This window comes from Heloderma suspectum, chromosome 1 (genome assembly GCF_057233095.1).
Source record: "Heloderma suspectum isolate Gila_16-S chromosome 1, 16-S_ref, whole genome shotgun sequence".
Taxonomy (NCBI): domain Eukaryota; kingdom Metazoa; phylum Chordata; class Lepidosauria; order Squamata; family Helodermatidae; genus Heloderma; species Heloderma suspectum.
Window position 1 is genome coordinate 242,153,739 of NC_139458.1, and position 14,298 is coordinate 242,168,036.

The window sequence follows — 14,298 nt, forward strand, 5'->3', positions numbered from 1 at the left end:
TTCTTTGTACCTGTTGAACCAACAATTCAACAGGTGCAATTTCATAGTTTGGGCTACCTTCCCCGAAATTTGCCCACCTCCTAAGGAACAAAGTCTTCTGAACATCTGTTGTTCTGCTCGCTGCTCACCAGTACTGAGAAAAACAACAAACTTGTGTCTTTTTTGAAAAAATGTCAATAGCAGGAAGGACATCTGTTCAGGAGGGAAGGGAGGGAAGGGTTAGCAAAGAGAAGCTTTAGGACTGTATTTTGCTCAGAGGCTTGCTTCCAAAGAGAAGAGTGTTCATGCTCCCCACCCCATTCTGCAGCCAGCCAACAGCAAGAGTACTGGTGACACGGTGACACTTTCCCAGTCCTTGGCTACTGCAAAGCACTTTGAGGACAATAAGCCAACATTTGGTGAAACAAACCACAGTTTGCTTGATCATCTATGAATAGGGTCCTTGCTTCTTCAACAAACAAAGTTAAAGCACAGTATAGGACCAATTTTAACTGTTACCATATTGCAGACTGTGGCTGTACTTGCAGATTATCCAAGTTATAAAAGCTAATATTACTTGCAGAATTCTTGCTCTCCTGCTATTTAAGATGGGCAGTAAATAGCAGTAATTTATGTTTGCTTTGGCAATTGGCCTTTAGAAGTCATCCTATTTTACAAACTACCAGGATAGCTTGTCTCCTCCCAGCAAAAGGCTCCATCCAAGATTATTCAGTCAACCTGCACTAGGAAGATGCTTCTTGAAAAGCCCTCGGCATAAATTCAGTACAACTTTCTTCAGCATAGCTCATGATACAGTCATGGACTTCAACATGTAGGATCAAAGATTTCCTAACTCTCCAAAGCAACCAGGCCAAACCTTTCAAAGCTGTTTGAGGAATCACCAGTTGTGAGATCCAATCAGCTGAGCCAGCAACAGCCACATGATGGGACACTTGTGCAACTGACCCACTCACAAGGGTAATAAAGATCCACTATGCCTTCGGAGGGCTAAGCAAATTAAAGTAGCTGTGGCTTTGGGGGACTCGCTTGGCAAGAGTAATGCAACCAGGGATAGATCAAGAGACTCTGTGGCACTCACAGATGGGACCTCCGGCTAGTTTGCTGTAACTGAGAGATATTTAAGCCATACAACAAGACTTTATTCTACTAGTGTCTTAGTGGCCTTCAGTATGTAAGCAAGCTTCCTACACATTTTTAATTTACAAAATGATTGCTGTGGTACCTAAATGAAAGAAAGTTTATAAAGGAATATCTAATGCCTGGTGTGACTTCCAGAAATGTTAGTACCTACATTTCTACTGAACAATTAGACTGTTCAAAACTGGGCCACACCATTTAGTATCCAAATATGAATATGGACTTAGAAATCAACATATAACTGAAGTTCCTCTGTCTATTTTATAAAACTTTGATATTTAAATGTTGTTTATGACTATTAGAAATCTGAACAGGGTGTTTAAAAATGACTTCAAAATAGCATTAAAGGCAAGCATTTTGCAGAATTTAGATTTATTTTAAAATACTTCTGCAGTTTTAATTTAGACTGAAAATAGCTAGGGATTTCCACATTTAGTTAACACTTACTGTGTATATATACACTGGGATTATGTTTTGATTTCCTCTTCTCTTTATCTGTTTTTCATCCTATTCCCTTGAGAGAAACATTTGAATACTCATCTCTTCTGGGCCTTGCTAAATTCCTTCATCATTGGATGATATTGTTGAGACTGAGACAAACTTATTCCTTATTTTACAGAAACGATTGATCACAGTCCAGTTTGCGATCTCTTTCTTGATCCCCTCTGTGGCAAATGGAACATATTAGATACTACAACTGGACTGAATTATGTTATATGTTTCCTTTTTTGTCAGTCAGAGGATTTATACAGTTAATTTACACTGAAAGTGCTTAACTTGAAATTTAATAATTTTGGGAGTGACTAAGGTATTGTTTGCTTCTGTTTTATGTTGATATAAATCAAACAGAATAGGCTGAGTTATTGGTTAACATATACAGAACCAAATTTGGTGTGATAATAGTGTAAGATTCTTCAGGAACACAGGATAATGCAAAGAAGTGGTCTAGCAGAGTATAGTTTTATTACAACAACTTTGGTATCAAACCAGTACTTAGATTGAAGCCTATCAAAATCTTTCATGGCTGCCTGACTAGGTAAAGCTTGGATAGAAAGAGTCCTCAGTAACCCCTGGATTGGAACCATTCCAGTTTCTGGCATGCTAGAACACCTATAAAAGCATAGAATCATAGCATTTTAGAGTTGCAAGGGACCTTGGAGGTAATGTAGTCCAACCCTATGCTCCATGTTCCTGTTCAGTGCTCCAGCCAGCCTGGAACAGAAGCCTTGTAGTGTATATGTGTGTATATATATCCAACATCTTGGATATATACACACATATATCCAAGATGTTCTATATAGCACTAGAGGTATCATGCTTAGGGTTGGCTGCCAGTTCTGAAACTGAGCATTTTATCGCTATGTATTGGGACTGAGGGAGCTGTTTCTGGAGAGAAGGAAACAGAAAAAGGATCCCCTTTCCTTTCTTTTGAAACATCTCTGTATAGTTGAGTTTTTATACCCTCATGAAACTTATCAGGTCAGTCCCCCCATCCTCAATTACTCTTTTTTTTTCAACCAACAGTGTAACATTTCAGTGTCTCAACTGCTCCCAGCCATAGACTAAATTTGCCCAGTGATTTGTTTCTCTTCTCCCCCAGGGCAGAACTGAGAGTTACCCATAGAAAGCAATGTAGAAATTCAGGAGTTTAGCACACCTGTGGTTGGGCAGCAATATGTTCCTCCCTCCCAGCACACATCACAAACAAAAGATGTTTTGACATCAAATTTGACATGGCAATTTGTGTTTTTGGTATTCATTGCCTCCAGACAATGAAATGAGTTATTCTTGATTTTTTTTTTTATCTATGCCCTCAACTCTCCACAGGACCTAGAAGGTCACAGGGCTGTTGGGATTGCTGGATAAAAATCTATTTTAGTTTACAAACATCTGCATACCTAGGCAGTCTTCCAGTGTGTAGAAACCCATTTTGGGTGGCCTCATTTTGTTTCAATACTGATACTCAACCACCCAGGTTCGATCTTAGAAGGAACAAGTGGAAGGTACAAGAAAATATGTGGTAAGAATGTTCTTCACGGAGCCAGCCAGCCACCAGTGCCTTCCTTTAAGATACTCTGTTACCCCATCCCAGGTTTTTTTTCCCCCCAACTGACACTCAACATTCCATGGCTACTGAACAAAATGCACAAACCAGGCAACCCTGGGTGCTCCATTGTTTTGGGCATTGGTATTATCACAGCTGACATGTCTGGTTATATGGACTATATTCTCAGACCATAAGCCACCAATTCTCCGAGTCATATACAGTATATCACTGACTTCCTGAGGTTGACATTCTCCCACAATAACCATCTTAGCTACCATGGTTCATCTTTGTGGTCTCTGTGACTCACACATATGGGTTATGCGCCTGCCTAGAACAGTCATTTGGAACATTCTAGAACTAAACAGAGGTTTTAGGTGGGAGCCCCTCTGCAATGCTCTTGGCGTGTCTCCCAACTGCTTCTCAGTTCCTTTTCATCTCCCGCAGTTACTAGAAGCATTTGGAATGTTCTCCTGCCTTATGGTTAAAAAAAAAGCCTCTAAAAACCTTCTGTTCCCTCCTGGGATGGAGAACACAGTCCTTCTCTTTCTCCCTTTTTCTTACTTTCGTATCTTCTGTTATTTCTTTTTCTTCACTGCCCCTTTGGGGCTCATGGCCTTCTTCAAAAATTGTACCTGCTGTAGCGAGAAGATACCATTGACCAAAGGCCACTCCAGCTGCCTTCTCTGCCTCGAAAAGGCACACTGGATGGACTCGTGTGCCCACTGCCAGGCCTTTACGAAGCAGGCCAGCAGAAGCAGAATGGTACGCCTCCATGTCTTATTGTGGAAACAAGCCCCCAAGGCAGCAGATATCGCCACACTGAAGCAGCCTCTGTATACTGCATCAGCTTCCATTTACAAGAAACTGTCTCTGGGTCTTTCTTAGCTTCTTCCAGTGCACAACATAATGGAAAGCGCTTCAGGGCAACTGTCCCTGGTACCAGGAATAGCAGACCTTGCAATACCGAATGCTTTGGCCATCCCCTCAGACAAACAGCTCAAAACTGGCTCTTCAGTACTGCTGGCTGAGACCGAACAGGTCAAGCAGACCAAGTCCTGAAATGAATGCCTTGATAACCCCTGGTTTCCGGGACTGAAAAACAGAAAGAAGATGGCTCATAGGATAGAGTCCAACACCAAACCTTAGCCTATGCCAGTTCCAAATCAGCCAGCCTCAGCATAGACAGCACCTCAAACTCTTATGCAGTTGCTAATGCCAATCCTAGAGAAACCAAGACTCCCACAAGACTGTAATTCGAGTGCCTGGGTTCAGTATCAGAAGGTGAATCCAGGGGATGCTTCTTGCTGGAACCATACTATCACCTACTCTGAGACTGTTCTCCAAGGAAGTACAGATTCCCTCGCAACAATGTTATAAAGTTTGTGATCATATTGCAATTTCCCAAGGAGGGTTACAGAGTCTCTGAAGTCAGTTCCTGGTGGGTTTTGCATGTCACAGCACAGAATTTGGCAACTCTAAGAGAGGTGGCTGCATTTTGATCAGAAAAAAACCAGAGGACATAAAAAGCATCCAAATGGCCTGACAATTTTAATAAAAGAGGTTCAATAATTTTTTTGCGTAGGACAATACATGTCAGGGTTGTAGCTGAGCCCACAGAGTCCCAAAGCAGCTCTGATTCTGAGGAGGAGATACAATTCATGGGGAAGGAACTCTCTCAGACTTCAGAGGCACAGCTGGAGGGGGAGCCCCCCCGGCTCACATCCCTGGGAGCGACAGTGAACCAGGCGTGGAAAGGGAGGTACAACCTGAGCTTTTAGATGTGAGGTGCAGACGCAGGCACAAGCGAGAGATTGCAGGGGCCAAGGTTTGGCACTCAGCCCGATTGGCTCGACGTCAACAGATGCACCCAGAAGCATCACGGAAGAGCCTTGGAAAGTAGCCCTTTTGTCTAAGTGTTGATTCTGACTATTGGAGAAGTCAGTGGGCAACAGGGGCACCCTGACACTACAAAGAGTAGTACAGAAGAATATTAGTCACCGATTTGACCTCTTCAGAGTCACAGGGGCACTTTCATTCATGGTAGGGGATTTGACAATATCTTTCCTCCAGAAATGCTGAGGGGAGGACACTGAAGAATGCTAATGTAAAAGCTCTATGATGCTTCTGGAGCAGAATCAGAAATAGATAGTTTGCTGGCTTATTTGACTGGAATGCTCTGCCTGTTGAAATGTGGTTCTAGGTTACACCTAGATCATGTTGGCATTCAACGTCTACAATACGTTGTTTGAGGATCACTCTGGCCTTCTCATTGTTGTTGTTGTTGTTGTTGTTATTTCTATCCCGCCTTTCCCCCCAATACTGGGATTCAAGGCAGCTTTATAACGTTAAAATTTGTACAGTTAAAACCTATAAATAGAAATAGAAATACAACTATACAAAAGTTAAAAATATAATTAAATCATCGATATTAAAATTGTAAAAATATTAAAATATTAAAAGACAACCACAACAACAAAAATAGTATCCATACATCACATTTTGACAGGTCCAAACTAGTTATCCCCAAAGGCCTGCTGGAACCAATTTTTTTTTACATGCCTATGAAAGCATATCAAGGAGGGTGCCACTCTTGCCTCCCTGGGAAGGGAGTTCCAGAGCCTTGGGGCAGCCACTGAGAAGGCCCTTTCCCACATTCCCACCAGGCGTGCCTGTGATGATCGCGGGATGGCGAGAAGGGCTTCCCCTGAAGATCTCAGGACACGAGTAGGCTCATAGGGAAGAATACAGTCTTTTAGATAACCTGTCTTTCTCATATCCTGGAGCAGTAAGTTAGCCCCAGGAGAGTCCAAATGTCTGAAGCTTTTGAGGCAGGGTTTGCTTCCAGACTGACTGAAAATCATCTTGTAGAATTGGCCGAACTAAACCAGTTGGAAAAAAGAGTAGCTTCAGCCAAAAAATTGAAGATAGCAAGCTAAGCTCTAGTTTCGACCTTCTGAAGGCTGGTCTCCAGTCACAGGGTGGTACAGAATTCAATGGCTTCCTTGGCCTCTTCAGGAGGTTTTCTTTATCACTTGGAAAGCCATAGAATCCCCCACTTCTACAGGTCTCTCTCACATTATTATGAGGACCATTCACTGCCAAGACAGCATCATTATGAATATAGGGTTAGAGACTACCCACGTTACCATACTCATCACCAACATTCTCATTCCCTTCACTTTCTAAAGTGATCTAAGGCAACCTCTAACCATGCAACACATTGTCACATGGTCTCTAAACTGCCTGACACTCAGTTACCGGCACTTATCACAGTACCAAACTTTATAAGTTTGCCACTCACTCCATGCTCTTGTTTTCTGGCCAGCTTTTTTGGGGACCTAATCCTGAAAAAACGCCTGGAGCCACCGGCCTTGACACAGACAGTGCCGGCATTACAACATACCCAGCCATTGCTGGCCCCTAACAAACAAACACCAGCTAATGACCCCTCTTTGGTGCAGGATGGCTGTTGCTAGGATAAAAGGAGGGAGGGAATTTCAGAGAATGGCAACAAGAGAGAGGGCCTTTTCAGTGGTGGCCCCCCCCAACTGTGGAATGCTCTCCCCAATGAGGTCTGCCTGGTGTCATCACTGTTAACTTTCGTTCCAGATTAAGACTTTCCTTTCAGGCATTTGACAGTGTATGATAAGGCATTTAAAAAAATGTCTGTTGTCATGTTGGGTTCTAGTCTTTTATTGTTAATTTTCTTAGCTGTTTTAAATTCTTTTAAATTTTTTTGTGTTAAAGGTTTCATATTATGTTTTATGATGTATTTTAGGCTTTTGATTCTTGTGAACTGCCCAGAGAGGTTTGGCTATTGGGCAGCATAGAAGTGTAAAGGAGAACTGATAATGGGGCTTTGGCATTTTTCTCTTACGCTCCACAACTGAGGCTAGAACCAATTATGACAGGAGACTTGTGGTTCCTGCTGAAACCTCCTTTCTACTAATAAAAACAACACCAACAGCATACAAAACATGTGATATGATATGTCATTACCTCACTGAAAGTTTCCCCATCGTTGCTGCTGCCACATCCAGAAGAAATTCTCAATATAGTGATGTTGTGTTGCATATTTTTTTTTAATACTGACAGCCTGTTGCTGTTCACACTACAAATGAAGGGGTTTAAAGACCCCTTTATGTTTTGGCTTGCTTTGGAAAAAATAGCTGAGGTGCATAATAAGGCAGTTCTTGGAATTAACGGCTTGGCTCAGGGCCAGATGTGAAGCCTTTGGACTCCCAGTTGCTCATTCCTAATTTCAAGTATGAGTGCCAGGATATTTGTGCTTTCCTTTCCTTTCCTTTTTTATTTTAGTGAAAGCTTTTATCTCTGTTGAAAGTTATCACAGATGCACTGGGTAAAATAATGTTTTGTTATGAATAATTGCTGTATATTGCCCAGATAATTCTTTTATATGACAAAACAGAAGAAGATATTAAAATGCCAACACTTTTCAGAAAATATGCTTTATGTTTTAGATTGCAGGTACATAGAAAGTGCTTTCTTTGCATCTATAATAGTTCTATCTGGAAGCCTTTTAGAACTAAAAGACAATAACACAAATATTTTGATTAAATATAAGAATACTGAAATGCTTGTAGATCCATTTGTATACAGAAGAAAAACAAAAACTCTGCAAAAGTACCCTGATGAGAATGTGCAAGTAGCTAACTACAATCAGAAGGAGTGAGGATTTCTTAAGTCATTCATTCCATTTCAACTTCGAAAACTGGATTCCTAACAAAGACTCTGACCTGAAATGCACTTTCCCTTATTGTTTGTTGCTGTCAGTGAGGTTCAGTTAGTGTAACTGGTGTTCCTCAGCCAGTGTTTATCCATACTATCACACTTTCCCTATTAGAGGGGCTTTTGATGGTGGTTTGCTGTCAGTTCAATCTTCAGTGCTATTTTGCAAACACAGCATTGGGACTTTCTTCTTCCTTCTGTATTTGTCAGACTTTTAAAAGGACTTTGGGTGGTTAGGCCCATTCTCTTAAAAAATAACAATGCATGTTTCACATGTGGGGTGTTAGGCAAGTTGGTTAGTTTAGGGAGCAATCCTATGGGCACTAGTCAGCGGCTAGATGGCCATAGGATAGCTTGATCCTCTAAGAACCGACCTCCACGCCCTCCCGCACTGTCTCGTAGGCAGTGCGGAACGGCCCTGCGCTCTGCGCTCGGAAGAGGAATGCAGCATGGCAAAAACAGGGCATTCCTGGGGGCGTGTCGGGGCAGGGAAGTCAGAAAGGCCGGTACGATGCATCCTATGTATCGTCCGGCTGCCACTTCCCACGCTCTGAGGTCCCACAGCTAGACAGCCGATGATTCAGTCTTGATGTGGAAGGGGCCAGTGGTAAGATCACTAATTAAAGAATACCCCTCACCACTCAGTCCCAATGTGCCACCCTTCCAGATCTTGCCTGCCAGAATCCTTCTATCAGTGCATTCCATACAGACCCCTAATTCTAAATCCTCTTCCCATGTGCTACTGCTCACCCTGCAATCTTAGTAGTCTAAACATCTCTGTGAGCCAAGTCTCCCCCAGCCTTGGCCACTGGCCATTGACGCTCATTCCACAACTTTTCCCTTGATAAAAAATGCTAGCAAAGGGCAAATTCAGTGTGCTGTCGTGCTCATGTCCAGTCCTCCTCACTCCACTCTCCTACACACTTTGCAGAGAATAGTGGGTGACACTAATGCTGAAGCATGTAGCATCAGTCATTGCTTTGTTAGCTTTTCCACCCTACTAAAGACATGATCTTTTTTCTGAATTTTATTATGAAGATGGCTCAGTACATTTTGTGGAGAGTGATATTTGTATTATGTATTATTTTTAACACTTATAAATTAGGACTTAATTAATTTTATTTTTCTTCAACATTTATATACTGCTATTCATAAATATTTCATAGCAGAGCCATAGGCCACACTGAAGATCCCAGACTTCCTGGTTAGTCCCCAGCCTTTAATAACCTTGATATAAGGTTTGGCAAGGCTACTTCTTGCAGAAATAAATATGTGCAGCCAAATGCTAGATAGGATGCATCTCGAGACATTTCTGCAGATGCTTTGAGGTTCCATGCCTTTTTACACACACACACGCATGCATACACACACACACACACATACACACTTTGCAACAAAGTCATGGATGGGACTAACCTGGCCTCCCCCCACCCTTTCTTCCCCATTGTGCACTGCTGTAGAGTGGTTATGACTGCTGCTGCACATTATGATTACGAACTCCACCTGAAGGAAACATTAATTCCCTATTATGGCAGTCACAGGTAGGGGAAGTTATGGAAATGAGAGTCTGAGGAGGAGAGGAGGCTGATGGCAGCTGCAAGAGGACTGCTTCCACCAAGGGTGGCAGGAGTTACTGAACTGAGGGCCCAGTCAGTGGTGGAGGGGGCCATGGATGGGCCCACCCAAGCCTGGAACTGGCCCTGTGTCGAGGTCTCCTAGGGTGGCTATTGTGGATTACCTCAACATCTATGCCAAAACTGTCTTATCAGCACTTTGTGGCCACTGTGACAACCATGTGGCTGTCAAAATATGTCATCTGCAAAACACATGTAGCAGGACACACTCTTGGTTTTCTGGACTGGACTGGAGGATAGTTGTCAGGTAGTGGGGGATTTTTGGATAAGTCAGTTGTCATAAGCTATGCCGTGCAGGGCCACCCAAGATGGACAGGTCATGGCGGAGAGTTCTGACAAAATGTGGTCCACTGGAGAAGGAAATGGCAACCCACTCCAGTATTCTTGCCAAGAAAACCCCATGGAACGTATCACAAGGCTAAAAGAGATGACACCGGAAGATGAGCCCCTCAGGTCGGAAGGTGTCCAATATACTACTGGGGAAGAGCAGAGGGTATTTCCAAGTAGCGCCAGAAAGAGTGAAGCGGCTGGGCCAAAGCCGAAAGGACACTCAGCTGTGGATGTGTCTGGTGGTGAAAAGAAAATCCGATGCTGTAAAGAACAATATTGTTTAGGAACCTGGAATGTCAGATCAATGAATCAAGGTAAGCTGGAGGTGGTCAAACATGAGATGGCAAGATTGAACATCGACATCTTGGGAATCAGCGAACTAAAATGGACAGGCATGGGCGAATTTAATTCAGGTGACCATCATATCTACTATTGTGGGCAAGAATCCCACAGAAGAAATGGAGTAGCACTCATAGTCAACAAAAGGGTGGGAAAAGCAGTATTGGGGTACAATCTCAAAAACGACAGAATGATCTCAGTAGGAATCCAAGGCAAACCATTCAACATCACAGTAATTCAAGTCTATGCCCCAAACACTGAGGCCAAAGAAGCTGAGGTTGATCGGTTCTATGAAGACCTACAACACCTTCTAGAACTAACACCAAAAAAAGATGTCCTCTTCATCATAGGGGATTGGAATGCTAAAGTAGGAAGTCAAGAAATAACTGGGATAACAGGCAGGCATGGCCTTGGTGTACAAAATGAAGCAGGACAAAGGCTAATAGAGTTTTGCCAAGAGAACACGCTGATCATAGCAAACACTCTTTTCCAACAGCACAAGAGACGACTCTACATATGGACATCACCAGATGGTCAATATCGAAATCAGATTGATTATGTCCTTTGCAGCCAAAGATGGAGAAGCTCCATACAGTCAGTAAAAACAAGACCTGGAGCTGACTGTGGCTCAGATCATGAGCTGCTTCTTGCAAAATTTCGGCTTAAATTGAAGAACGTAAGGAAAACCACTAAACCATTCAGGTATGACCTAAATCATATCCCTTATGAATATACAGTGGAGGTGAGGAATAGATTTCAGGGATTAGACCTGATAGACAGGGTGCCTGAGGAACTATGGACGGAGGTCCGTAACATTGTTCAGGAGGCAGCAACTCAATCCATCCCAAAGAAAAAGAAATGCAAGAAAGCCAAGTGGCTGTCTGATGAGGCTTTACAAGTCGCTGAGGAAAGAAGGGGAGCGAAAAGCAAGGGAGAAAGGGGAAGATATATCCAACTGAATGCAGAGTTCCAGAGAATAGCAAGGAGAGACAAGAAGGCCTTCTTAAATGAACAATGCAAAGAAATCGAGGGAAACAACAGAATGGGAAAGACTAGAGGTCTCTTCAAGAAAATTGGAGATCTCAAGGGAACGTTTTGTGCAAAGACGGGTATGATAAAGGACAAAGAAGGCAGGGACCTAACAGAAGCCGATGAGATTAAGAAGAGGTGGAAAGAATACACAGAAGAACTATACCGGAAAGATCTTAATGTCCCTGATAGCCATGATAGTGCGGTCACTGAACTTGAGCCAGACATCCTAGAGAGGGAAGTCAAGTGGGCCTTAGGAAGCATTAGTAACAACAAAGCTAGCGGAGATGACAGTATTCCAGCTGAGCTATTTAAAATCCTAAAAGATGATGCTGTTAAAAGTGCTGCATTTAATATGCCAACGAATTTGGAACACTCAACAATGGCCGCAAGACTGGAAAAGGTCAGTTTACATTCCAATTCCAAAGAAGGGCAACGCCAAAGAGTGTTCAAATTATCGCACAATTGTGCTCATTTCACATGCCAGCACGGTTATGCTCAAAATCCTACAAGCTAGGCTTCAGCAGTATGCGAACCGAGAACTACCGGAAGTACAAGCTGGGTTTCGAAGAGGCAGAGGAACTAAAGATCAAATCGCCAACATTCGCTGCATCATGGAGAAAGCAAGAGAATTCCAGAAAAACGTCTATTTCTGCTTCATTGACTACACTAAAGCCTTTGATTGTGTGCATCACAACAAACTGTGGCAAATTCTGAAAGTGATGGGAGTACCAGACCACCTTACCTGTCTCCTGAGAAACCTGTACGAGGGTCAAGAAGCAACAGTAAGAACCGGACATGGAACAACCAAGTGGTTCAAAATTGGGAAAGGAGTATGACAAGGCTGCATATTGTCACCCTGCTTATTTAACTTATATGCAGAGTACATCATGAGAAATGCTGGGTTGGATGAATCAGAGGTCGGAATTAAGATTGCCGGGAGAATTATCAACAACCTCCGATATGCAGACGATACCACCCTAATGGCAGAAAGCGAAGAGGATCTCAAGAGCCTCTTGTTGAGGGTGAAAGAGGAGAGTGCAAGAGCTGGTTTGAAACTCAACATTAAAAAAACGAAGATCATGGCATCTGGCCCTATCACTTCCTGGCATATAGAAGGGGAAGAAATGGAAGCAGTGACAGATTTTATTTTCTTGGGCTCCAAGATCACCACAGACGGTGACTGTAGCCATGAAATTAAAAGACACTTGCTCCTTGGGAGGAAAGCTATGGCCAACCTAGACAGCATAGTAAGAAGCAGAGACATCACCTTGGCGACAAAGGTCCGTCTAATCAAAGCTATGGTTTTCCCAGTAGTAATGTATGGCTGTGAGAGCTGGACTATAAGGAAGGCTGAGCGCCGAAGAATTGATGCTTTCGAACTGTGGTGCTGGAGAACACTCTTACGAGTCCCCTGGACTGCAAGGAGGTCAAATCAGTCCATCCTAAAGGAAATCAACCCTGAGTGCTCATTGGAAGGACAGATACTGAAGCTGAAGCTCCAGTATTTTGGCCACCTAATGTGAAGAGAAAACTCCCTGGAAAAGACCCTGATGCTGGGAAAGACCGAAGACAAAAGGAGAAGGGGACGGCAGAGGATGAGATGGCTAGATAGCATCACCGATGCAATGAGTATGAACTTGAGCACGCTCCGGGAGAGAGCGCAGGACAGGAAGGCCTGGCGTGCTATGGTCCATGGGGTCACGAAGAGTCGGACACGACTGAACGACTGAACAACAACAACAACAGTTGTCATGGTCAGATCACTCCTTGTTGAGGTTTAGACTAATGGTAGCCATTTTTCTCTACAGGTGTGGGGAACCTATTAGAATGGTCCGCCCCTGGAGACTGATGAAATCAGGTGAATTCTGGAGGAGCTTCAGGGGTTTATAGTGCTTTTGTGGATGCCCTCATTACTCTGTAGAATGCGGAGTTGCTCTTGGCTGTTGATATGGCCACTCCTAAGAGCCCTCTCCCAGTGAGCAAAGTCTGTTCACCTCCTTGGTATATGCTGGAGCTGAAGGCAATGAAACAGGCCAGGAGACAACTAGAACACAAGTTGGGGGAAAACTCAATATGAATCTGACTGAACACAAATGAGAGCTCATTATTGAGCATACTCTGTGGTGCTGATGGTCCTCTACCACCATTGTACCTTCACACTGCCATACAGTGCAGCCTTTCGGGATGATTCAGGATCTACTTTGCCTGGCACTGTAATGACATTAAAGACCTCTATATTGGGGGGGGGGGGGCTGTTTTATTTTAATTTGTCCTAATTTCTAATTGTATTTTAATTATTTCTGTGATTATGTAAGCTGCATTGAGAACTTGTTGCAGGGTGGGATATAAATGTCCAAAGTAAATAGTTCAGTCTAGGTTAGTGAAAATACAGAACTATTAGAGATAATTTGTGCAATAATTTCAAATTAAATTCTTCTATTGGTTGTCATATTTAATTTGTAATGTGTTCTATTCTTACAATTCATTTGTATCGTATAGTCTAATTCCTTTTCATTACTATTTTAACACAGAGAGATTTTTTCTGTGTGTATGTGTTTTGTGTGTGTGTGTGTGGCATTTGGTAATTCTTAATACTTGCCTTTTAGGTTTTCCTTAGGAGATGCTCGTAGGCCTCTACATGAGTCTGCAGTATTGGTGGAAGATGTTGTCCACACTCAGCTGATTAATTTGGTAAGATATTTTAAAAATCAAAGTAGAAGTTCCACGATTCCAGTCAGAGACCAGTATGTGGCAAGGTGGGAAAGTTATAATGGAAGTTATAACTTACTCCATGAATGGCTGTTACCAACAGAATGAGTTGTGGATTCTCTATTTGCTACATCCAAAGGATGCAGAAGTCAGGCTGGGAAATCTTACCCAAGCCAGATATAATGTGTCTTGTCTGTGACATGCATGTGCTAACACACCAGGAAATGTATGCAATTGCCACACACACTTTTCTTGAGTAATTAGTATGAATCCAGAGCCAGTGTGGTGTAGCAGTTAAACAGTTGGACTAGGACTGGTGCA

The 14,298-nt window shown here is 42.8% G+C and overlaps 1 protein-coding gene across 17 annotated transcripts in view; it reads left to right on the top strand.

The window, feature by feature from the left end:
• SUPT3H (SPT3 homolog, SAGA and STAGA complex component) overlaps nucleotides 1-14,298 on the top strand; it is a 479,638-nt gene that overhangs the window by 231,825 nt on the left and 233,515 nt on the right. For 13 of the 17 annotated variants that reach the window (XR_014786036.1, XR_014786057.1, XR_014786040.1 and 10 more), the window contains one exon: nucleotides 13,875-13,959. The exons of the other annotated variants lie outside the window; for them this stretch is intronic. Coding sequence is in view for 10 of the 13 variants with exons in the window: in XM_084822165.1 (XP_084678291.1) it covers nucleotides 13,875-13,959 (85 nt within the window). In the remaining 3 variants the exon portion in view is untranslated. The remainder of the gene's footprint in view (nucleotides 1-13,874; nucleotides 13,960-14,298) is intronic. 17 annotated transcript variants of the gene reach the window in all.